The sequence below is a fragment of the Pleurodeles waltl genome, chromosome 2_1 (genome assembly GCF_031143425.1).
Source record: "Pleurodeles waltl isolate 20211129_DDA chromosome 2_1, aPleWal1.hap1.20221129, whole genome shotgun sequence".
Lineage (NCBI taxonomy): Eukaryota > Metazoa > Chordata > Amphibia > Caudata > Salamandridae > Pleurodeles > Pleurodeles waltl.
In genome coordinates, this window is record NC_090438.1 from 708,870,235 (window position 1) to 708,895,849 (window position 25,615).

The 25,615-nt window shown below is 45.4% G+C and overlaps 1 protein-coding gene across 1 annotated transcript in view; it reads left to right on the forward strand.

Annotated features, from left to right (window-relative positions):
• Positions 1 to 24,975, forward strand: part of LOC138267855 (collagen alpha-3(IX) chain-like) — a 173,734-nt gene extending 148,759 nt beyond the window's left edge. Inside the window, exons 24-29 of the mRNA XM_069217080.1 lie at positions 675 to 707; positions 1,588 to 1,734; positions 12,735 to 12,911; positions 14,532 to 14,622; positions 15,336 to 15,413; positions 23,067 to 24,975. Coding sequence (XP_069073181.1) covers positions 675 to 707; positions 1,588 to 1,734; positions 12,735 to 12,911; positions 14,532 to 14,622; positions 15,336 to 15,413; positions 23,067 to 23,296 — 756 coding nt within the window. The 3' untranslated portion in view covers positions 23,297 to 24,975. The remainder of the gene's footprint in view (positions 1 to 674; positions 708 to 1,587; positions 1,735 to 12,734; positions 12,912 to 14,531; positions 14,623 to 15,335; positions 15,414 to 23,066) is intronic.
• Positions 24,976 to 25,615: the final 640 nt, after the last annotated feature.

Genomic DNA, 25,615 nt, shown 5'->3' on the forward strand with positions numbered 1-25,615 from the left:
TCGACAACCGGCAGTATATCCAGTGAAATCCCGTTTTATTTTACACCTATTGTGCTAGAATTCTATAAATGTACATAAATACATAAAAATAGAGAAGGAATCTCATTTGAAATCCTCATGTCATCCTTCTTCTACACACTGTGTTCTGTCTTCTCTTGGATGTGAGGACCGTTTCGTGTTGAAAGGGGGGCCTTGCAGTTTGTGACTAACACATCTGAAGGACATAGTAGTTCATACATTGTAGTAAAATGACTCATCAATAGGTCATATTGTGTTAATGTTTTGTGAAGAATTAAACTATGCCCTCAAAGTTCAGCTGACAGACTTTGCATAGTTTGTGCAGTTTCCTATCATTGCTTGCAGAAAAAGTGTCCAGCAAAAATGTTTTTGCAAAATAATGCGAAAGAGGCTTTTTTTTTAGGTTTTTCCCCAAAAACCTTCAAGGCACTCTCTAGCATGTTTTAATTGCAAAGTTCGTGGCCGTCATTCAAATTGTGTAGTATAAAAAAACATACGAAATTGTGAAGGACTGTTTCAAGTTTGCACACTCATGGGTAAGTATAACTAGGTGATAAACTCCTGGTTGAGAGTTTATACATATGTCTAAATGCAAAAAGGATCTGGGACTTAATCCTCGGCAAATATAATTTCTGTTCTCTTTTTTCCCCTAACAGGGTGATTTGGGGGACAGAGGCGACAAAGGATTTGTGAGTCTTCTTCATTGCATGCCATATTTACATTTTTTTGTTTCAAGTCATCACCAATAGTGTGAAAGAGAGTATGATTACATTGATTGGTTATTCCTGTGTGAACCCAGAACTATATAAAACCCGCTATCCTGGTGGTCTTTGTATGGGTGAATGGTGCCGAAACTGAGGAATGTGTATGTGTGAGAATCCCATGTCCTCTGTAAGGAACACCATTTGATTCACCTCTACCATCCACATTGCAGTGTTCATGGCTGAACATCAAATTTACTGTACCTGACTCAAACTGCCAATGGAGGGCATCCAAAAGTTTAGGGTTCTTAAGTTGATTCATTGGGAAGCAGTGAGTCAAACATATACCACTGTGAAAATATAGCCAGCTCAGACAAGTGAAGGGAACTGTGTAAGGACAAAGCAATCTTTTTTCTATATAAAAGTATATGCAATATAGGAGGTAGGTCTTCTCCTAGTAAGGACCACGGGAAACATTGATAAATGAATAAGAAAACTGAATGGCGCTCAATCCTATCTGTGCAAAAGGAAAATGTCAGTCACTTATTGTGATGGTGTATTTTGCGTACAGAGATGCGCTTAATAGTGTGTGTCTACTACAAACCACTATCGTACTTGAGGTACAATTCATGGCATAGCAACAACCATGGCAATTTGTGGGCATTACCAAAAAGGAAATTTAAAGATGGTTCCCCGAGCCTACTCTGGAAAGTCTTCTCGGTAGCAGTCCATTCCTGCCTCATATCATTTATCAGATTACAAAGACCGTGTCTTCAGCCACTTTAGTGGACCCGCAATTCAAAGACGAGTGTGTGTTTCGATATTGGCTCTTCTACAGTTTAATATCACAATCTTTCCAACCCTGCAGCAAGGACCACGTGGTGTTCCTGGCCCACCTGGTCCTAAGGGCAGAATAGGTGTCCCTGGTCTACCAGGACCAAGAGGCTTCTCTGGCTCCATTGGAGAAGATGGAAAAAGTGGTCCTCCTGGCCCAAAAGGTGTTTCAGGACCGGAGGTAGGTCTTACCTTGTTCGCTATGTAACTTTTTTTACTTAACTTTTACTGTTGTGGATATGTTACCTTACATAGTGCTGTGTCTGTATAGCCCTTTATTTGGTTGATAAGTGCTATAAATCCACTCAGAGCTTCTACCACATCATCCAAGCAAACCTCATGGAGCGGGCATGACTCCGCAAATTACCCTTAATGATGGGTCACTTGAGGAAAACTGTTCACTAGACATATGTAGTCAAAACGTTTTCCAGTGAACTCCGCTACATGTTCTACTATTTCTTAAGAGTTGAAAATTGCCAATACAACAGGGTGTTTGTAAGGAAATGCCTCCTTGGCATGGTTGCCCCCTGACTTTTTGCCTTTGCTGATGCTATGTTTACAATTGAAAGTGTGCTGAGGCCTGCTAACCAGGCCCCAGCACCAGTGTTCTTTCCCTAACCTGTACTTTTGTATCCACAATTGGCAGACCCTGGCATCCAGATAAGTCCCTTGTAACTGGTACTTCTAGTACCAAGGGCCCTGATGCCAAGGAAGGTCTCTAAGGGCTGCAGCATGTCTTATGCCACCCTGGAGACCTCTCACTCAGCACAGACACTCTGCTTGCCAGCTTGTGTGTGCTAGTGAGGACAAAACGAGTAAGTCGACATGGCACTCCCCTCAGGGTGCCATGCCAGCCTCTCACTGCCTATGCAGTATAGGTAAGACACCCCTCTAGCAGGCCTTACAGCCCTAAGGCAGGGTGCACTATACCATAGGTGAGGGTACCAGTGCATGAGCATGGTACCCCTACAGTGTCTAAACAAAACCTTAGACATTGTAAGTGCAGGGTAGCCCTAAGAGTATATGGTCTGGGAGTCTGTCAAACACGAACTCCACAGCACCATGATGGCTACACTGAAAACTGGGAAGTTTGGTATCAAACTTCTCAGCACAATAAATGCACACTGATGCCAGTGTACATTTTATTGTAAAATACACCACAGAGGGCACCTTAGAGGTGCCCCCTGAAACTTAACCGACTGTCTGTGTAGGCTGACTAGTTCCAGCAGCCTGCCACACCAGAGACATGTTGCTGGCCCCATGGGGAGAGTGCCTTTGTCACTCTGAGGCCAGTAACAAAGCCTGCACTGGGTGGAGATGCTAACACCTCCCCCAGGCAGGAGCTGTGACACCTGGCGGTGAGCCTCAAAGGCTCACCCCTTTGTCACAGCCCAGCAGGGCACTCCAGCTTAGTGGAGTTGCCCGCCCCCTCCGGCCACGGCCCCCACTTTTGGCGGCAAGGCTGGAGGGAACAAAGAAAGCAACAAGGAGGAGTCACCGGCCAGTCAGGACAGCCCCTAAGGTGTCCTGAGCTGAGGTGACTCTGACTTTTAGAAATCCTCCATCTTGCAGATGGAGGATTCCCCCAATAGGGTTAGGATTGTGACCCCCTCCCCTTGGGAGGAGGCACAAAGAGGGTGTACCCACCCTCAGGGCTAGTAGCCATTGGCTACTAACCCCCCAGACCTAAACACGCCCTTAAATTTAGTATTTAAGGGCTACCCTGAACCCTAGAAAATTAGATTCCTGCAACTACAAGAAGAAGGACTGCCTAGCTGAAAACCCCTGCAGAGGAAGACCAGAAGACGACAACTGCCTTGGCTCCAGAAACTCACCGGCCTGTCTCCTGCCTTCCAAAGATCCTGCTCCAGCGACGCCTTCCAAAGGGACCAGCGACCTCGACATCCTCTGAGGACTGCCCCTGCTTCGAAAAGACAAGAAACTCCCGAGGACAGCGGACCTGCTCCAAGAAAAGCTGCAACTTTGTTTCCAGCAGCTTTAAAGAACCCTGCAAGCTCCCCGCAAGAAGCGTGAGACTTGCAACACTGCACCCGGCGACCCCGACTCGGCTGGTGGCGATCCAACACCTCAGGAGGGACCCCAGGACTACTCTAAGACTGTGAGTACAAAGACCTGTCCCCCCTGAGCCCCCACAGCGCCGCCTGCAGAGGGAATCCCGAGGCTTCCCCTGACCGCGACTCTTTGAATCCAAAGTCCCGACACCTGGGAGAGACCCTGCACCCGCAGCCCCCAGGACCTGAAGGACCGGACTTTCACTGGAGGAGTGACCCCCAGGAGTCCCTCTCCCTTGATCAAGTGGAGGTTTCCCCGAGGAACCCCCCCCTTGCCTGCCTGCAGCGCTGAAGAGATCCCTAGATCTCCCATTGACTTCCATTCCAACCCCGACGCTTGTTTCTACACTGCACCCGGCCGCCCCCGCGCTGCTGAGGGTGAAATTTCTGTGTGGGCTTGTGTCCCCCCCGGTGCCCTACAAAACCCCCCCTGGTCTGCCCTCCGAAGACGCGGGTACTTACCTGCAAGCAGACCGGAACCGGGGCACCCCCTTCTCTCCATTCTAGCCTATGTGTTTTGGGCACCACTTTGAACTCTGCACCTGACCGGCCCTGAGCTGCTGGTGTGGTGACTTTGGGGTTGCTCTGAACCCCCAACGGTGGGCTACCTTGGACCAAGAACTAAGCCCTGTAAGTGTCTTACTTACCTGGTTAACCTAACAAATACTTACCTCCCCTAGGAACTGTGAAAATTGCACTGTGTCCACTTTTAAAACAGCTATTTGTGAATAACTTGAAAAGTATACATGCAATTTTGATGATTTGAAGTTCCTAAAGTACTTACCTGCAATACCTTTCGAATGAGATATTACATGTAGAATTTGAACCTGTGGTTCTTAAAATAAACTAAGAAAAGATATTTTTCTATACAAAAACCTATTGGCTGGATTTGTCTCTGAGTGTGTGTACCTCATTTATTGCCTATGTGTATGTACAACAAATGCTTAACACTACTCCTTGGATAAGCCTACTGCTCGACCACACTACCACAAAATAGAGCATTAGTATTATCTATTTTTACCACTATTTTACCTCTAAGGGGAACCCTTGGACTCTGTGCATGCTATTCCTTACTTTGAAATAGCACATACAGAGCCAACTTCCTACATTGGTGGATCAGCGGTGGGGTACAAGACTTTGCATTTGCTGGACTACTCAGCCAATACCTGATCACACGACAAATTCCAAAATTGTCATTAGAAATTCATTTTTGCAATTTGAAATTTTTCTAAATTCTTAAAAGTCCTGCTAGGGCCTTGTGTGTTAAGTCCCTGTTTAGCATTGTCTTTTAGAGTTTAAAAGTTTGTTAAAAGTTTGAAATTAGATTCTAGAAACAGTTTTAGATTCTTTAAAAAGTCTTCCAACTCTTAGCAAAATAATGTCTGATACAGAGATGAATGTGGTGGAACTCGACACCACACCTTACCTCCATCTTAAGATGAGGGAGCTAAGGTCTCTCTGTAATATCAAAAAAATAACCATTGGCTCCAGACCTACCAAAATTCAGCTCCAGGAGCTGTTGGCAGAGTTTGAAAAAGCCAACCCCTCTGATGATGACCTCACAGAGGAAGAAATTAGTGACTTGGAGGCCAATGTCCCTCCTCCAGTCCTAAATAGGGAGAACAGGACCCCTCAAGTCCTGTCTCCAACTGTGTTAGTCAGAAATAGTGAGTCCCTCACAGGAGGGTCCCACATTTCTGAAATCACTGAGGATGCTCTCAGTGAAGATGACCTCCTGTTAGCCAGGATGGCCAAAAGATTGGCTTTAGAGAGACAGCTTCTAGCCATAGAAAGGGAAAGACAAGAGATGGGCCTAGGACCCATCAATGGTGGCAGCAATATAAATAGGGTCAGAGATTCTCCTGACATGTTAAAAATCCCCGAAGGGATTGTGACAAAATTTGAAGATGGTGATGACATCACCAAGTGGTTCACAGCTTTTGAGAGGGCTTGTGTAACCAGAAAAGTGAACAGATCTCACTGGGGTGCTCTCCTTTGGGAAATGTTCACTGGAAAGTGTAGGGATAGACTCCTCACACTCTCTGGAAAAGATGCAGAATCTTATGACCTCATGAAGGGTACCCTGATTGAGGGCTTTGGATTCTCCACTGAGGAGTACAGGATTAGGTTCAGGAGGGCTCAAAAATCCTCGAGCCAGACCTGGGTTGACTTTGTAGACTACTCAGTGAAAACACTAGATGGTTGGATTCAAGGCAGTGGTGTAAGTAATTATGATGGGCTGTACAATTTATTTGTGAAAGAACACCTGTTAAGTAATTGTTTCAATGATAAACTGCATCAGCATCTGGTAGACCTAGGACCAATTTCTCCCCAAGAATTGGGAAAGAAGGCGGACCATTGGGTCAAGACAAGGGTGTCCAAGACTTCAACAGGGGGTGACCAAAAGAAAGGGGTCACAAAGACTCCCCAGGGGAAGGGTGATGAGACAACCAAAACTAAAAATAGTAAAGAGTCTTCTACAGGCCCCCAAAAACCTGCACAGGAGGGTGGGCCCAGAGCCTCTTCACAAAACAATGGGTACAAGGGTAAAAACTTTGATCCCAAAAAGGCCTGGTGTCATAGCTGTAAACAGCATGGACACCAAACTGGAGACAAGGCCTGTCCCAAGAAAGGTTCCACTCCAAACTCCCATCCAGGTAACACTGGTATGGCTAGTCTCCAAGTGGGATCAACAGTGTGCCCAGAGCAAATCAGGGTCCACACTGAAGCTACTCTAGTTTCTGAGGGTGGGGTGGATTTAGCCACACTAGCTGTCTGGCCGCCTAACATGCAAAAATACAGACAGCAACTCTTAATTAATGGGACTAGAATAGAGGGCCTGAGGGATACAGGTGCCAGTGTCACCATGGTGACAGAGAAACTGGTTTCCCCTGGCCAATACCTGACTGGAAAAACTTACACAGTCACCAACGCTGACAATCAGAGAAAAGTACATCCCATGGCAATGGTTACTTTAGAATGGGGAGGGGTCAATGGCCTGAAACAGGTGGTGGTCTCCTCAAATATCCCAGTGGACTGTCTGCTTGGAAATGACCTGGAGTCCTCAGCATGGGCTGAGGTAGAACTAAAAACCCATGCAGCAATGCTGGGTATCCCTGAACTGGTGTGTGTGAAAACAAGAGCACAATGCAAGGCACAGGGTGAACAAGTAGAGCTGGAGTCTGGAAGAATGGCCCAGCCTACCAAGAGAACAGGAAAGTCAGTTGGGAAACCAACTACAACACAGCGAAAGAAAGGGAACCTCTCTTCTCAGGAAGAAGTTCTGCCCTCTGAGGGAACTGAGCCTTTGGAGCTTGAACCTTATCAGGTTGAGCTCTTAGGCCCAGGGGGACCCTCAAGGGAGGAGCTGTGTAAGGGACAAGAAACCTGTCCCTCTCTTGAAGGCCTTAGGCAGAAAGCTGCTGAAGAGTCCAAAGGCAATAAAAATGGAACTCATAGGGTCTATTGGGAAGATGGACTCCTGTACACTGAGGCCAGAGACCCCAAACCTGGTGCCACTAGGAGAGTGGTAGTGCCTCAGTTGTTCAGGAAGTTCATCCTAACATTGGCCCATGACATTCCCCTTGCTGGACATTTGGGACAAACCAAGACGTGGGAGAGGTTAGTCAACCACTTCTACTGGCCCAATATGTCCAACATGGTTAAGGAGTTTTGCCTCTCCTGCCCCACCTGTCAAGCCAGTGGTAAGACAGGTGGGCATCCAAAGGCCCCCCTCATTCCACTTCCAGTGGTGGGGGTCCCCTTTGAAAGAGTGGGTGTGGACATAGTTGGTCCACTGGAACCTCCCACAGCCTCAGGAAATATGTATATCCTGGTAGTAGTGGATCATGCTACCAGGTATCCTGAAGCTATTCCCCTTAGGTCGACTACTGCCCCGGCAGTAGCCAAGGCCCTCATTGGTATCTTTACCAGAGTGGGTTTCCCTAAGGAGGTGGTGTCTGACAGAGGTACCAACTTCATGTCAGCATACCTAAAGCACATGTGGAATGAGTGTGGAGTGACTTATAAATTCACTACACCATACCATCCACAAACTAATGGCTTGGTTGAGAGATTCAACAAGACATTAAAAGGCATGATCATGGGGCTCCCAGAAAAACTCAAAAGGAGATGGGATGTCCTCTTGCCATGTCTGCTTTTCGCTTACAGAGAGGTGCCACAGAAGGGAGTAGGATTCTCACCCTTTGAACTTCTGTTTGGTCATCCTGTAAGAGGACCACTTGCTCTTGTTAAAGAAGGCTGGGAGAGACCTCTCCATGAGCCTAAGCAAGACATAGTGGACTATGTACTTGGCCTTCGCTCTAGAATGGCAGAGTACATGGAAAAGGCAACCAAAAACCTTGAGGCCAGCCAACAGCTCCAGAAGTTTTGGTATGACCAAAAGGCTGCACTGGTTGAGTTCCAACCAGGGCAGAAAGTCTGGGTTCTGGAGCCTGTGGCTCCCAGGGCACTCCAGGACAAATGGAGTGGCCCTTACCCAGTACTAGAAAGGAAGAGTCAGGTCACCTACCTGGTGGACCTGGGCACAAGCAGGAGCCCCAAGAGGGTGATCCATGTGAACCGCCTTAAGCTCTTCCATGACAGGGCTGATGTCAATCTGTTGATGGTAACAGATGAGGATCAGGAGGCAGAGAGTGAACCTCTCCCTGATCTTCTGTCATCAGACCCAAAAGATGGCACAGTAGATGGAGTGATCTACTCAGACACCCTCTCTGGCCAACAGCAAGCTGATTGTAGGAGAGTCCTACAACAGTTTCCTGAACTCTTCTCCTTAACCCCTGGTCAGACACACCTGTGTACCCATGATGTGGACACAGGAGACAGCATGCCTGTCAAGAACAAAATCTTTAGACAGTCTGACCATGTTAAGGAAAGCATCAAGGTGGAAGTCCACAAGATGCTGGAATTGGGAGTAATTGAGCGCTCTGACAGCCCCTGGGCTAGCCCAGTGGTCTTAGTCCCCAAACCTCACACCAAAGATGGAAAGAAAGAGATGAGGTTTTGTGTGGACTACAGAGGGCTCAATTCTGTCACCAAGACAGATGCTCATCCAATTCCAAGAGCTGATGAGCTCATAGACAAATTAGGTGCTGCCAAATTCTTAAGTACCTTTGACTTGACAGCAGGGTACTGGCAAATAAAAATGGCACCTGGAGCAAAAGAGAAAACAGCATTCTCCACACCTGATGGGCATTATCAGTTTACTGTTATGCCCTTTGGTTTAAAGAATGCCCCTGCCACCTTCCAAAGGTTGGTGAATCAAGTCCTTGCTGGCTTGGAGTCCTTTAGCACAGCTTATCTTGATGATATTGCTGTCTTTAGCTCCACCTGGCAGGATCACCTGGTCCACCTGAAGAAGGTTTTGAAGGCTCTGCAATCTGCAGGCCTCTCTATCAAGGCATCCAAATGCCAGATAGGGCAGGGAACTGTGGTTTACTTGGGACACCTTGTAGGTGGAGGCCAAGTTCAGCCACTCCAACCCAAGATCCAGACTATTCTGGACTGGGTAGCTCCAAAAACCCAGACTCAAGTCAGGGCATTCCTTGGCTTGACTGGGTATTACAGGAGGTTTGTGAAGGGATATGGATCCATTGTGACAGCCCTCACTGAACTCACCTCCAAGAAAATGCCCAAGAAAGTGAACTGGACTGTGGAATGCCAACAGGCCTTTGACACCCTGAGACAAGCAATGTGCTCAGCACCAGTTCTCAAAGCTCCAGATTATTCTAAGCAGTTCATTGTGCAGACTGATGCCTCTGAACATGGGATAGGGGCAGTTTTGTCCCAAGCAAATGATGATGGCCTTGACCAGCCTGTTGCTTTCATTAGCAGGAGGTTACTCCCCAGGGAGCAGCGTTGGAGTGCCATTGAGAGGGAGGCCTTTGCTGTGGTTTGGTCCCTGAAGAAGCTGAGACCATACCTCTTTGGGACTCACTTCCTAGTTCAAACTGACCACAGACCTCTCAAATGGCTGATGCAAATGAAAGGTGAAAATCCTAAACTGTTGAGGTGGTCCATCTCCCTACAGGGAATGGACTTTATAGTGGAACACAGACCTGGGACTGCCCATGCCAATGCAGATGGCCTTTCCAGGTTCTTCCACTTAGAAAATGAAGACTCTCTTGGGAAAGGTTAGTCTCATCCTCTTTCGTTTGGGGGGGGGGTTGTGTAAGGAAATGCCTCCTTGGCATGGTTGCCCCCTGACTTTTTGCCTTTGCTGATGCTATGTTTACAATTGAAAGTGTGCTGAGGCCTGCTAACCAGGCCCCAGCACCAGTGTTCTTTCCCTAACCTGTACTTTTGTATCCACAATTGGCAGACCCTGGCATCCAGATAAGTCCCTTGTAACTGGTACTTCTAGTACCAAGGGCCCTGATGCCAAGGAAGGTCTCTAAGGGCTGCAGCATGTCTTATGCCACCCTGGAGACCTCTCACTCAGCACAGACACTCTGCTTGCCAGCTTGTGTGTGCTAGTGAGGACAAAACGAGTAAGTCGACATGGCACTCCCCTCAGGGTGCTATGCCAGCCTCTCACTGCCTATGCAGTATAGGTAAGACACCCCTCTAGCAGGCCTTACAGCCCTAAGGCAGGGTGCACTATACCATAGGTGAGGGTACCAGTGCATGAGCATGGTACCCCTACAGTGTCTAAACAAAACCTTAGACATTGTAAGTGCAGGGTAGCCCTAAGAGTATATGGTCTGGGAGTCTGTCAAACACGAACTCCACAGCACCATGATGGCTACACTGAAAACTGGGAAGTTTGGTATCAAACTTCTCAGCACAATAAATGCACACTGATGCCAGTGTACATTTTATTGTAAAATACACCACAGAGGGCACCTTAGAGGTGCCCCCTGAAACTTAACCGACTGTCTGTGTAGGCTGACTAGTTCCAGCAGCCTGCCACACCAGAGACATGTTGCTGGCCCCATGGGGAGAGTGCCTTTGTCACTCTGAGGCCAGTAACAAAGCCTGCACTGGGTGGATTTGCTAACACCTCCCCCAGGCAGGAGCTGTGACACCTGGCGGTGAGCCTCAAAGGCTCACCCCTTTGTCACAGCCCAGCAGGGCACTCCAGCTTAGTGGAGTTGCCCGCCCCCTCCGGCCACGGCCCCCACTTTTGGCGGCAAGGCTGGAGGGAACAAAGAAAGCAACAAGGAGGAGTCACCGGCCAGTCAGGACAGCCCCTAAGGTGTCCTGAGCTGAGGTGACTCTGACTTTTAGAAATCCTCCATCTTGCAGATGGAGGATTCCCCCAATAGGGTTAGGATTGTGACCCCCTCCCCTTGGGAGGAGGCACAAAGAGGGTGTACCCACCCTCAGGGCTAGTAGCCATTGGCTACTAACCCCCCAGACCTAAACACGCCCTTAAATTTAGTATTTAAGGGCTACCCTGAACCCTAGAAAATTAGATTCCTGCAACTACAAGAAGAAGGACTGCCTAGCTGAAAACCCCTGCAGAGGAAGACCAGAAGACGACAACTGCCTTGGCTCCAGAAACTCACCGGCCTGTCTCCTGCCTTCCAAAGATCCTGCTCCAGCGACGCCTTCCAAAGGGACCAGCGACCTCGACATCCTCTGAGGACTGCCCCTGCTTCGAAAAGACAAGAAACTCCCGAGGACAGCGGACCTGCTCCAAGAAAAGCTGCAACTTTGTTTCCAGCAGCTTTAAAGAACCCTGCAAGCTCCCCGCAAGAAGCGTGAGACTTGCAACACTGCACCCGGCGACCCCGACTCGACTGGTGGCGATCCAACACCTCAGGAGGGACCCCAGGACTACTCTAAGACTGTGAGTACAAAGACCTGTCCCCCCTGAGCCCCCACAGCGCCGCCTGCAGAGGGAATCCCGAGGCTTCCCCTGACCGCGACTCTTTGAATCCAAAGTCCCGACACCTGGGAGAGACCCTGCACCCGCAGCCCCCAGGACCTGAAGGACCGGACTTTCACTGGAGGAGTGACCCCCAGGAGTCCCTCTACCTTGATCAAGTGGAGGTTTCCCCGAGGAACCCCCCCCTTGCCTGCCTGCAGCGCTGAAGAGATCCCTAGATCTCCCATTGACTTCCATTCCAACCCCGACGCTTGTTTCTACACTGCACCCGTCCGCCCCCGCGCTGCTGAGGGTGACATTTCTGTGTGGGCTTGTGTCCCCCCCGGTGCCCTACAAAACCCCCCCTGGTCTGCCCTCCGAAGACGCGGGTACTTACCTGCAAGCAGACCGGAACCGGGGCACCCCCTTCTCTCCATTCTAGCCTATGTGTTTTGGGCACCACTTTGAACTCTGCACCTGACCGGCCCTGAGCTGCTGGTGTGGTGACTTTGGGGTTGCTCTGAACCCCCAACGGTGGGCTACCTTGGACCAAGAACTAAGCCCTGTAAGTGTCTTACTTACCTGGTTAACCTAACAAATACTTACCTCCCCTAGGAACTGTGAAAATTGCACTGTGTCCACTTTTAAAACAGCTATTTGTGAATAACTTGAAAAGTATACATGCAATTTTGATGATTTGAAGTTCCTAAAGTACTTACCTGCAATACCTTTCGAATGAGATATTACATGTAGAATTTGAACCTGTGGTTCTTAAAATAAACTAAGAAAAGATATTTTTCTATACAAAAACCTATTGGCTGGATTTGTCTCTGAGTGTGTGTACCTCATTTATTGCCTATGTGTATGTACAACAAATGCTTAACACTACTCCTTGGATAAGCCTACTGCTCGACCACACTACCACAAAATAGAGCATTAGTATTATCTATTTTTACCACTATTTTACCTCTAAGGGGAACCCTTGGACTCTGTGCATGCTATTCCTTACTTTGAAATAGCACATACAGAGCCAACTTCCTACAGTGTTGTATAGAACTTATCTTAATACCCAAATATTAAATGCCTAGTAAGTTGAAAACTGCATTTGATCTCCTTTCTATGCCTATACTTTCCATTTTACAAAGTGGAAACAAATGCAGCGTCACAGCCAACTACTACCTAACGTTAAGTGACTGAAGCTTGGAACAAATAGATGACCACGATTAGGCCAGCTTAACTATACTTTATATTTATGAAGTTGCAAATCTGTGTTTGCAGGGAGCAGGGATGCAGGATGAGCAGGTGTACGAACTGTGCCGCCGGGTGATCATCGAGCAAATGTCTCAGTATGCAGCCGGTATCCGACAGAAATGTGCCAGCGCCTGCCCTACTGCCAACAGGACACTGATTGGGCCTCCTGGCCCTCGAGGGGCACACGGAGCTACGGGGAAGAAGGTAGGCAATTTTGGAAGGTACATTGTTACTGTTACTGTACAAGAGACAAGGCCCCTCAGTGTTCAGCTGATTAGACCTATTGGCTATCTCACTTGCAAGAAAAGACCAGCATCCTTTATGCTGCATGGTTTCTGAAATGGTCACCATTATGATGTGTCATGCTGGAATCTTCTGTTGGCAGAAGCATATTCGGTAGCTTTTGAAGTAAAGAATGGAAAATATTGAAAATGCAGGCTCAATGGCCAAACTGACTCTAGTCTAAAACTATAGGTGCAAATGATTCGACAACCAACCTAAAGCTTTATTCCATTTAAGCCTCTTTCAGTCGACTACTTGCTTCGGTAACCACCATTTTCCCCAAAAAACTCACTCCCTGATTGTTTCGGCAATCTTTCAGGATCAGGAAAACTACATTACTTCATAAGCAGCAAAGCCATTTTTGTCCTGTGAATGTGTTCTGCTATTGACTTAATTGTGGCGTTAATTTGTGCTCATCTGCATAGTAAACTATCGTGCCACCTTCCATTCTATCATTTTAGATGTATTAACAGGTACATGTATTCAAAACTCAAGTTCTGTGGTATTTAATTTATTGGTACAGGTCACAAACATTTAAAGTTCATCCAAAATATTTTCAAAATCAGTTTGAAAGGTTTGAGTAGAAAGCATGTCAGTGAAAGTATGCTTGCCCCTAGCTTTCCTTTAATATGAACGGTATGTGCTTACCAACGATAATTATACACTTCATTTCAAAATGCAACTCTCTCCCCCATGCTCTGTTGTTGCTATCTGTAGGTACCAAGGGTCTGATGTATAAAGGATTGGTCTGCAAGCCGACCTATGTACTATTAGGTCAGTTTGTAAAAGAACTATTCAGAGTGAGTCAAAATTCGACCTAATTCATTACTATTTAGAATACAAGGTGCAAATTGCTACTCACGCTGATTGGGTGATTGTCTATGTGGTTGCGCTGAAGCGACTTAAGTGGCATTAGAATTTCGTCCCCGACAATGCATCTCATCAGGCAACATGGTGATGTGAAATAGATAAGGAAAGCATTTCCCTTCAGAGGCCACACAGTCTACAGGGGTTTTAGTTAGTATGGTGAGGTGCCTGTATGATTTCACCAGGAATTTTCCACACACACAAACAAAAACGCACACACACTCTCCTCCCCCCCCCCTTGTTTCACAAAATAATGTGCCCTCTCTCACTTAGTGCCCCTACCGTTCTGTATTCATCTCCTTTACGCTGCCCTAAACCCCTCTAGTGTTCCCTGCCTGCTATATAATGTATTTTAACATTATGTACTAGCTTGATTTTTGGGAAAAATCTGAAGATCAACAACCCAATGCCCTCGTCCCTCAAGCCCCCAATCTTACTGACTAAGCTCCCCCCCTGTCTGTGACACAAAAGACGGCAAATGTGATAGAACAGAGCAGCAGTAAATGCATGCTTCTTCTGGTACACTCCGGCCTTTGTTCACAGATAGACTCAATATGCTTTGTCACTCAAGCCTAGAAGCATTATCTGTGAATGGCTTCTATTTATTGAGCAAAATGTCTGACCAATACAACAAGGCCGTTTCCATCTGATCATAAAATGCCGTTATATCAACAGGGAAAATCAGGAGCTGCCGGGATCAATGGAGATCGTGGCCCCCGTGGACCTCTTGGTGTACCTGGGCAAAAGGGAGCTGTAGGCGATGCAGGTAAATGTATATATGCATACATTAGGGCCTACCACAATTGTTTGAGAGCTTAAACTGATACAGTATTTTTGTGTTTTGTGAGGTGGGTATAAACACTCCATTTGACATCATTTTCTAAAAACAGTCTGAATCAAGCACAAGAAAACGATGCAGATACATAAGAGAAAGGTCTTGGCAGCGTATTTTTTAGCTATTTAGTCCAGCTATCTAGTATAGAGCCCCGATGGATACGCTCGCATAGTGCAACCTATGTTCCCGAGGTCCGTTGTATGGGGGATTTTGCTGGGGAGAAACTCACCTGCGCCAGGCTGTCTAGCCAGCTGCAGGGATCCCCTCCCAAGATGGAGCTGCAGGTGCGAGGGTAGCCGACGGCACCATTTTATGCGGGCGCACTAGCTACATGCTGGTCCCTATTACGTAGTCCAGACCTCTGGGATGGAGCATTGAACAATGTTCATGAAGTTCTGACTCAAACACATATTGATATGAAAACTGGAGGGACCTGTATTGATGACGTATTCTACACTGCAAGTATATGTTTTTTTTTTGTCGGTCTATGTCATGGTGAATATGTTTTTCATATGGGTTGCCGAAACCACAGTAAACGATTAACAGGCTTGGTACAAATAGATTTATTTATGCACAAGCCACTTTAGTATGACATGAGGCACATCTTGAAATGTACCATTTGTGTTATGTTTTGCAATCTGCAGGTGACAGAGGTCAGAAGGGTCAGAGAGGAGATACCGGTACGGGAATCCCTGGACCAGATGGGGTTCAAGGACCCGGAGGTAAAGGTTACTTTTAACTAAAAGTCCACATTGAACACTTTTTGGAGATTTTTCGTGTGCTAGCCTGTTGATTTCTCAGGCATTTGTTTTTTACCCATGAACACCTTACTTTGAGGGCAGACATGACGCCTTTTAAAACGTGTTGATGCGTTTTTTGAGTGTTCTATGATTCAGTAGGCTAATTGGGAGCAAACACTTCTTGATAGCTTAAGTACCCTAATAGCAGTGCTTACATAGGGGGTTATTACAACTTCGGAGGAGGTGGTAATCCGTCCCAAAAGTGACGGTAAAGTGACGGATATACCACCAGCCGTATTACGAGTTCCATAGGATATAATGGACTCGTAATACGGCTGATGGTATATCCGTCACTTTACCGTCACTTTTTGGACGGATTAACACCTCCGACGAAGTTGTAATAACCCCCATTGTGTCAGTGGATGTCTGCGGTGGGCACTGGCATTCACTTTTGCGGATCAAAACGTATTTTTCATCCCAAAACTTTGATCTCGATCAAGAAAGAAAGGACAAAAGGCGGAAAGAAAGTGGAAGAAAAAAATCTGTGCCGAAGAGAAAAAAGAAGGGATGAAAGAGAATTTATGAGAGTGAGCCAAAGAAACTGGAAGTGTAGAGTGGTGGAACAAAGCAGCATGAGGTGGAATCGAAACTAGAAAGACTTGTTACAGCAGCAAGTGCTTAACTTAAACCGCTGGGAGACATCGGTAATCATTTTTTCTCATCAAACCTTTGCCTAGAGCAAGTGAGGGAAAGATGGAGGAAGGCAAAGACATTGAAACAGTCATAAATGGAGAAAGCAGGAACCCCCAAGAGAGAGCTAAAGGGGCAGTAAGTGTCTGGTAGTGAATATAGGAGGCATGAGGTGGATTCAAGATTACACAGCCTTGTTATTCGGCGCACTGACAGTTACTGGCACTGGCCATGGGCAGCTGAGCAGAGCTTTGGGCACCAGCACTTACTATTTTACAAATTAAGCACTGACGGCAACCAACATTCAGCAGTGCTGAAAGCACGCACATAATTAAAACGTTGCCCCCCTGCGCTTATGTTTTTTTGTACAATTAAGCACAACCTCATTGTCTTTAATAACTTCCACCAAATAATACCAGTATCTTGTAACTCTTGTAGTTCAACAGAGACACTATTGTCTACTTTGGGAAGTTATGGCGATACCGGGTGGGCAAACATTTTTTGTCATGTTGCATTGGATGGTTTTTAGGGCCAGATGTAGGAAGCATTTTGCATGGTGCAAACTGCAAAAATCGCAGTTTGTGCCATGCAAAATTCTCATTCACAATTTGCGACTCGCATCGCGATGCTAAATTGCTTTGAGACCAGCGAATACGGTTGCAAAGCAAGTCGCAGTTACCACCAGTATCACACTGGTGGTAACCCATTTGCAAAAGGGAAGGGGTCCCGATGGGACCCTTTCCCCTTTGTGAATGTTGCCAAAAAGGTTTTTTCAGAGCAGGCAGTGGTCCAATGGATTCATATCATATCCATACTGAAGAGTTTTGGTTCTGTGTTTGCATGGCGTTCACATTTCAAGAACCTTAACTTCCATCATTTTACAGTATGCAAATGGTCTAGGTTAGAAAAATATTAAATAATGATAACATCATTTCCCAAGAAAATGACAAAGTTAGGTTTGTGCAAAACCGTTGCTCAGATTCTCAAAGGTTTAGGTTGGTTTAGCATTGCTTTTGTAATGCTAAACCGACCCTAAACTTTTTTTGGCATTCACAAACCAACGCAAATAGGTATTTGCCTTGGTTTGTGTGGCAAAGAAATGCAAAGCAGCGTGAAACACTGCTTTTCATTACTTTGCATTAAGGGGGCATTACATGGGTGGTACGTGGGCATACCCGTGCTACGACCCATGCGTTTAGCACCAAACATTAACGCCTTTGAAAAGCAGGCGCTAAACTGAGAAATGTTTTTATTCCTCCATGCTTTTCCGACTTTGCATGTGTGCTGCACTGTACAGCACACATACAAAGTAGGAAAAGCATTTCCACTTGTCTAGGCATAGTATTTTGTGTAGAAAGGGTACCTTTCCTGTACAAAACATATGCTAGGCTCACACACACACAAACACACACACACACCCTAGTACTATGGCGCTACGGTGTGTGCATGGTGCCCTGCAGTTGAAATCGGAGCCAGTGCTAGGGAGTGGGGAGGAGAATGCCATATCTATGTGAATATGGTGCTCTCCTGCTCTCTCCTTGTCATGCAGCGAAGCACAGCTTTTTTGGCTGCTGCACTGTGCTGTTTGACACCTCTCAGAATCTGGGCCTTTATCTCTAATGTTCCAGTTCATGCTGAAGACATCATAGGTGCATCGTGAAGTCACAAATGTCAACTATGAAGTAGTTACTGAGAATGGCGGTTCACTGCTGAACCTCAAAGTTATCCACGTTTTCTTTACTGATTATTTCCCTGTGCACAAGAAAGCACCATGCAATACAGCCAGATGTAGGGCACATAAGTGAGGGCCACAAAAGGATAACAGTATCAAGTTTTCTGGTTCTACGTACTTACCTAGCTTTTAACTGTCTATAGCCTCTTGTGGATATTACCAAAAACTTACAATGGGTTCAGAGTCCACCCGTAGCTTACAATTGGTTGACTTCACTGACATGCTCATTTGATTGTTTCATATTCAATGGTTTGGCTTCCCCTTCTTGCCCCTTCCCTGGTGTTTAGCCTCGTTGCCATGCTCTTGATTGGCTTAAATATATTCTTCCACGGTTCACAATCAATAAACTACTTTTTTCTTTTTCATTAAGCACTCCAAGAGAGTGCATGTCTTTGCTTGCTCTCTCTCTCTCTTGTGTGCTGCTTACCACCTCAATAGTCACACCCCATTATTTCCCCATTCATCAGCTCCCACCTACTCCTCCATTGCGTCTTCGCCCTTTAATGTCATTTAAATATTTTTATTTATGTTTTTTTTTTTTGGTGTTCTTTGGAGCATCCATTTTGCTGCTAGGATGCTCGGCAGTTCAAAAGACGATTTCATGGACCTCACCACCTCCCACTGCTTGTTGCTCTCCCCACCGGTCTCTAATTTGGAGCCTGGCCTCTTGTGCAAATAAAATAATATCCTTTTATTTACCAATCTATGTGGAGTCTACCATTTTAGGTCAGTGAATACAAAAAAGAAAATGACCCTCACATAATTCTGGCCCTCACATAACTCAGTAGGTGCAAATATGCATAGCGAGTTATGTCCACAAATACCTTTCCTACAGAATAGCATAGCAAGCTAGGAGGCTTCTCATTTTGCTTTTTTGTCTTTGGTTTATTCTTTTACTGATGATGCACACCATTGGCATAAAGCTTTGACAAAACCAATAGGAGCAAGGCAAGAACTACTGGTTTTGCCACTGTTTGATCTAGACTGAAACAAAATTCAAACTGAACAGTTTTACTGTGAGGTTTAACAATACTGGAAAATAAACACGTGCCCACTGACAATTAGACCAGGCACTAACCACAAAAAACTTCGTTTTTTTATAAACTTTTGACCTTGGTTATCCCTCCCAACTCATGCCAGAGACAGGTCCTACGCATCAAAGAGACCTGGAGCACTGTACCCTAGTGCTCTCACTTGCTGTCTGTTAGACATGGTATCCTTGGTGTGATTTAACACTTAACTTTTTGCCTTCAACTGTCATGCTTGTGGACTTCATTTTTGATAGCTTTGGGTCTCTGCACACTTTATAACTGCTAACCAATGCCAAAGTGCTTGTGCTATCTCCTTGAAACATGGAATAATTGGCTTATACCCAATTGGCATACTTAATTTACTTGTACGTTCCTAGTAAAGTGGCACCTCCTCTGCTCAGGGCTTGTAAATTAAATGCTACTAGTGTGCCTGCAGGACTGATTGTGTCAGCCACTTAAGTAGCACTTTAAACGTCTCAAGCCTGCCATGTGAGAGAGAGAGAGACTGAGACTCTCGTTTTAAACTATTTTGATCTGGCAAAATTAACCTTTTGCTAGGCCCAAACCTCTCTTTTTAATACATATAAGCAATCTCTAGGGTAGGCCTTGGACAGCCAGGAGGATAGGATGCAATGTAATTTACATGTCCTGGTAGTGAAAAACTATAAAAGTCGAATTTTAAATTGCAATTTTGAAAATGTCACTTTTAGAAAGGTGGCATTTTCCTGCATTATCCATTTGGTGCCTGCAGCCTGTTTCTAGTTCATATGACTGGGTATAGTTGACAGATGGGCTTTGTGTATTTCTTCTAGACAGACACACACAATAAGGAGCTTAGATGTGCCTATATGGGCAGGATGGGAAGGAGGTGCTCGACCCAGCCCCACTTACACATGGATAGACTGTCTCCTGCTTCCACACAAAGGGCTGCAAACCCCCCCGTAGTTAGTCTCGAACTAGGGCAAGGGAGGCAGGTTACCTGTGCACTTCAAAGGCATGCCTCTAGAAGTTTCTCCCTACTTAAGACACAACTGGGTATAATTATTTTACCTCAGACACCAACTCTTCAGTACACTTTAAGACCTATGTATTATCTGCCAGGGAGAAGGACTGCTGTGCTGATGAAATGATTGCCACTCTGCTGTACTGATGACATGAAGGGACTGCTTCCCTGTTGTCATCTGTCCTCTTACCTGAGTGAGAAGGACTGGACTACATCTCTTGAACCCAGAACCCCAGAGAGACTCGGAGGGCTAGGTGGCTGGCATTCTGATCTAAAGCCTCTGGGACATAACACGTCCAACAACCCTGCACCTGACCTGGGCTCGTCCATCTCTGTCTACCCCGACAAGTGGTGCTACTCCAGTCCTGGTCCCTTGGAGGTGGTCCTAAAGTTTTTGCCAGCCTCTGTGGATCCAGTGGAACTGATGTATCTCTTCTGCTGCATGGCGCAACACCCCTCCCCGAGCAGAACCCTAGCATCGCTGCTTCTGAGTGGATTGGACCCATCACAAAGACCTGCATCACCTCCACAACCTCTCCGGAAGCCCTGCTGCATGATGCGTCCTTAAGTCAGGCTCTTGCTTCTCATCTATGGCAGCCTTGACTATGACTCTGGACTCCCTATCGCAGCCTTGCAGCTCCTCAAAACTGACACATCGCCCTGACTGTGCAACACATTGTCAACGCCAGACCTTGCATCACAAGCTCTCAACTATAGGATCCTTGAGAATGATGCAGTACCTCGTATCGTAGTTTAGCTGCACTTGGAAACCAATGCATTGCTTTGGCTGCTTGATGCAACTTTGACTCGGATCCTTGCAATGCTCTACAAACCAAGATTGAAGGTATTTTGTTCAGTGAGCCTATCTAGGTCCCTGTAGCTGACCCATGTTCCATTGCAATCAGCCTGAAATTGTGACTTTGTTCTGGTTTTGCGTGACCAGATGTCCACTGTTGGCGTTTTGTGCTCTTTGGCACTATTTTCACTAAAATCTTTAAAATGCATATCTCTAGTTGTACTAATTGGAGTTTTGTTCTTTTGGTCTTGTTTTATTTATGAAAAAGTGCTCTATTTTTTAACTTGGTGTGGGATCCTTTTTGTGTGGTGCACATATACTTTACATATTGCCTCTACATTAAGCCTGATTGCTCTGTGCCAAGCTACTAGAAGGCTGATCACATGTTAATGTAGGGTTAGCTAATGCCTCAACCTGACAAGGATCGTGGTTGGTGCTTCACCAGGGCTCACACCCCAGTCAACCAGCAGGCCAATGTCCGAAACTGTTCTTTCGTGAAACTTCTTCCTCTTCCAAAGTAGCCCCGCCATTGACAATGATTTTTGCACATGCACTATTGTCATAATGCCTTGACACAACAAAATGCGGTACTGCATGCACTGCTGTAGCTGCGTCCCTCCCCTCTCCTAAATGTCAACAATCCCAAATCAATGCCCATGTCTGAATTTATTCACCATCTCCTGCATCCTCGACATGTGCCTGTGCTTTACTTCATGTTGTGAGGGGCTAATACTAGGGCGCTATGTGCCTGGGATCGAGAGTTGCCATGTTTTGGATCTGCATCCCCAATCAGGACATCTTAGACAGTATTAACACTGCTATGACACACCGCCCATTCAGGGAGAGTACTGAGCCGCTGGGAAGCTTTGGAGTGCTGTGAGAGAGAGGCATGCATTGAGCACATTTCTGCACGCAGTTCCTGGAGGGTTCCCCTCTCGCAGTGTTTGTGCTTGGTCTAAAGTCTTCTTTCCTGTATTACTGCTAGGAAGAGGTGAAATTTAAACTAGGCCAGTAAAAGAAGAAAAATTCCCGAATCTTTCATTATGTGTACTACTACGTCGTTTTATATGTTCTAATATGTTATACTTTTTAGATATTTCTATAAACAGTGGTCTGCTGTGATCATAGTGCATGTTTCAGAGTGTATGTTTTGTAAATAAACATCAATCTGGAAGCTCTATCCCTGGTGAAGTACTAGGATCCAGTTGACACTTTGTGCAACTACAAGTTTCATCATTTAAATGTTATTTTATCTGAAATTGTGCAGAATGCGTGTGTTACCGGTGTAGCATTGTGTCTTTTTAACTGCTCAGAGCGATTATAAGCAGACCTCCGTGTTTGACTTGTTGTATGCGGCTGTAGAACAAGCTGTATGAGAAGAGTTAAGTGATGTTCACAAGGTTCCCTTACAAGTAGTCTAATGTATTGAGGTAAACTTGCTGCTGCTATGTGTGCCCATGTTTATAAAGGGTGTGGGATGTGATAGATCTCTCTTCAGGCACAATTATTCTCAGTGCTCTAAATGGGTCGGTACTGTCCGGTAGTGAGTACCGGCACTTTATTTTGAGAGGGAGAGTACCTGCACTCTTCAAGAAAAACGTAATACTTTTCATTGGAGAGTACCGGCACTTCTCAAAAACAAGCAGGTACTCTGCTACAGAGTACCTGCACTTCTATTTTCCCATTTCAAGCACTGATTATTCTAAGATATCTGCTTTGGTGAGTCTTTAACTAGAGGGTAAAATATCGTGTCGTTTCTATTGGGGTTCAGGGATTGATAGATGTTTTGTGCTGTGACTGAGGAGACCTTAAGGTTTTCGAAGACTTGAAGAGACCTGTTTTCATGACCTTTTGTAAAATGATGTGATTTTGCACTTTCCTTACCTGGATGGGGTATGAGTTCCAGAGTTTGCTGGCTTTGACTAAGAATTAGTGACCGCCAAGCCTGGTTCAATTGAAACGTGGCAGTTTGAGTAGTCGAAATGTATTTGGAAACTATTTTGAGAATGTGAGTATGATGTTTGTGGCAAAAGAGCGTTGGCCCTTGTCCATGCAATGCTTTGTGTACTATGCTCAGTAATTTGAATGCATTCCAGAAAGACACAGCAATTCAGTGCAAGGTCATAATGTGTAGGGATCCTAGAGAGTGATGTTTAGCAGTAGCCTGGCCACTCAGTTTTGCATCCATTTTACGCCCATTGTGATTTGTTTTGGATGAATTTCTGAGCTTCTAGTTGTCTTCCCTCAAATATTGCAGAAGAGAAAGCAAACACACTTCTCTGATACCTCACCTTGATTGCATATAGAGTACTCTTAGCCGTAAAGACTATCTCTTTCTTTATTGCACATTGTTTCATTACCATCTCCTTGTCTCCTCTTTTAGGCTATCACGGATATCCAGGGGTAGCCAAAGATGGGCTGCCTGGTGCAGAAGGACCTCGTGGCTACACCGGTCCTCCAGGCCAGCCCGGCTTGTTTGGACCACCAGGTGTCGCTGGCCAATGTGAAGCCAGGGACTGTAGCATCCATGCACACACTCTACGGGATGAACAAGGCCTGCTAATTAGACCACTGGTTCAACAACAACACACTGACAGAACCAGAAGAACTTAGGAAAATGGACGATTCTTCTAAGTAACTGGAGGCCTTGGATGAACAGCAGCCGCAGCAATCAGCATGGTGGCTGCCGAGAACACCATGCAGCTGAAAGCCCACCAGACACGCCGAAACAACTAACAATTTGTAAACTGCTTTCCATGTATTCGACCCGCCTGTTTTGCTAATCCTTGTATCCGTTCCCACATTCCGAGCATCCTTCAATACGCAGCTCTGCCAGGGGCTAGAGAGCAGGTAAGCAAACACTGGAACATGTACTGTCTTTGCTTTTGGGAGCTCTCCTGTTTCTTTTGCCACATTCCTCGACCGAATGCCACATTCACAGAAACCTCGGGAGTCTCAGAGAAGCATTTGGAGCTCATTACTATGACAGTGAGAGATGGCTTTTTGGTTCCCCTTTGTGGGGAGGGCACGCATAAAGCTTGTGATGTCTGAGCAAGGCGCCTTGCAGAGCTCTGAAGCATTTCAAAACACCTTTTAATTCTCTGATTGCTGTTAATATCTGAATTAGTTCAGCATGCTGCTCTGTTAATATCACCTAGGGAAAGGGCCACATTTCTTTTGTAATGCATCTGTATGCCATGTGCTCCCTTTTAAGTAAAATAAAATGTCGGGAACATTCTTCCGTCAACTACCAGTCTCTTGAAATAAATAAAAGAAACAGTCATACTCTTTAAAACCCAAAATTCAAATATTGATACGCAGCCTTTATACTCTTTGCATTCTTGGTCTAAGGAGGCATCTAATCAGAGATAGCTGAAAATGTGGAATATGTAAACTTTCCCTTTTATATGTAAATTTAATGTTTTACCTGGATCAAGCTAATAGTTTTACTGTCGATACAATCTATTTGTCACCTTTCGTTGAGTGCCCAGAAAAGGGCATATTGCGTATATGCCATACTATTTATTCTATGTAATTGACAGCTCACCACCTTCACAGAGTAGGTGAAATGATTTGCTCTGCAGGCTCCGGAGAATGGTATTTGGATACTTCCTTTAAGTATGCACCCTTTGGTAGGTCATTCTTGAATCATTTAGGGAAATTGCTCAGTGTAGGGTAGTAATCTACTGATATTCCCGATAAATAAGGTCCCCAAGGCTGATCAGCCCTTTTACTGACTTTTTTTTGCGAGCAGACCATATGACACCTCGAGCCCACTCTGCTCCCGAGAAGAACGTGGACGATCTGTTCTAGATCATCAGTTTTACGGATCAAATCTGACACATTTATGAGCTAGCAGCTAATCTGAAGAAACTGAAATCTGACGTAATGCTGCAGAAATTTAAAAAAAACACACACAAGAAGAACTTAAACAGCAGCATTCTTCTTATTAATAGAAAACTAATTCAGGAATTATCCACCCTACATCTCAAAATGCTTTGATCTCCAAACCCTTACTTACTATTTATTCACTTGGAACACACATTTAACAGCGTGTTTATAAGATTTGTAAGATATTACATATGATGTCCGTATTTAATTTTGTTGCGTGATTAAGCACCCTGTGCCTGAGTTGTTCTTGTAGCAATAGTGTGGTTTACTCTCTGCTTTGAGCAAATAAAAATGTTTTCCAGATGTCTTCTCTTTAAAAAAACGATGTACTTCTCTATTAAAAATAAAATGCTGTGCGAAAGTAATGAAGGTCGACAGCAAAATAAATGTTCAAAACATAATTGTCGTTTCCTTTTTGATGCACCTATTTTGTAAAGTAGGGGGGCATATAATACCTCTGCAAGTGGCATATTGATTCAATAAGTTGTGTGCGTCTGAATATTTCTCAAGATGAATTACGATTCAATAGGTTTAAGTGATTTTGCACAGTATAATTGTTTCAGAACATCTTCATATATTTCCTAATTATGAGGTGTATTGCTAGAATGGCTGGGTTCATCTTGTTCGATTGTGAGCAAGCCTCACCAATGTAAACATTTTCTATAAGTTTGCATAAGTATTGCATGTAAACCATGATTGACAATTGAAACCCTTTTACGCATGCAAATAGAAGTTGAAAGCGATCATATTCCCACCTCTGAGAGGTGGCTAAAGATTAATGCTATGCTGGTCCATTAAATCCCACTGACAAGGTCTATGCCGACGAGTACAGTGCTGAAGGCCAGGTATCCCTGTTCTCTGAAAGACTGGTACCATTACACAAATATCCGGGGATGCTGCCTCCCGTTAGTAGTGATCTACAGTGTCTGGAAACAACACAGTTGTGGCATAAGGATCGCACATGGGTAGACGCATGGTGGTGGCCTACCTTCTGATATCAGTGGCATCATTACCAAGGTGGAGAAGGCTCAAGTGAGGTGC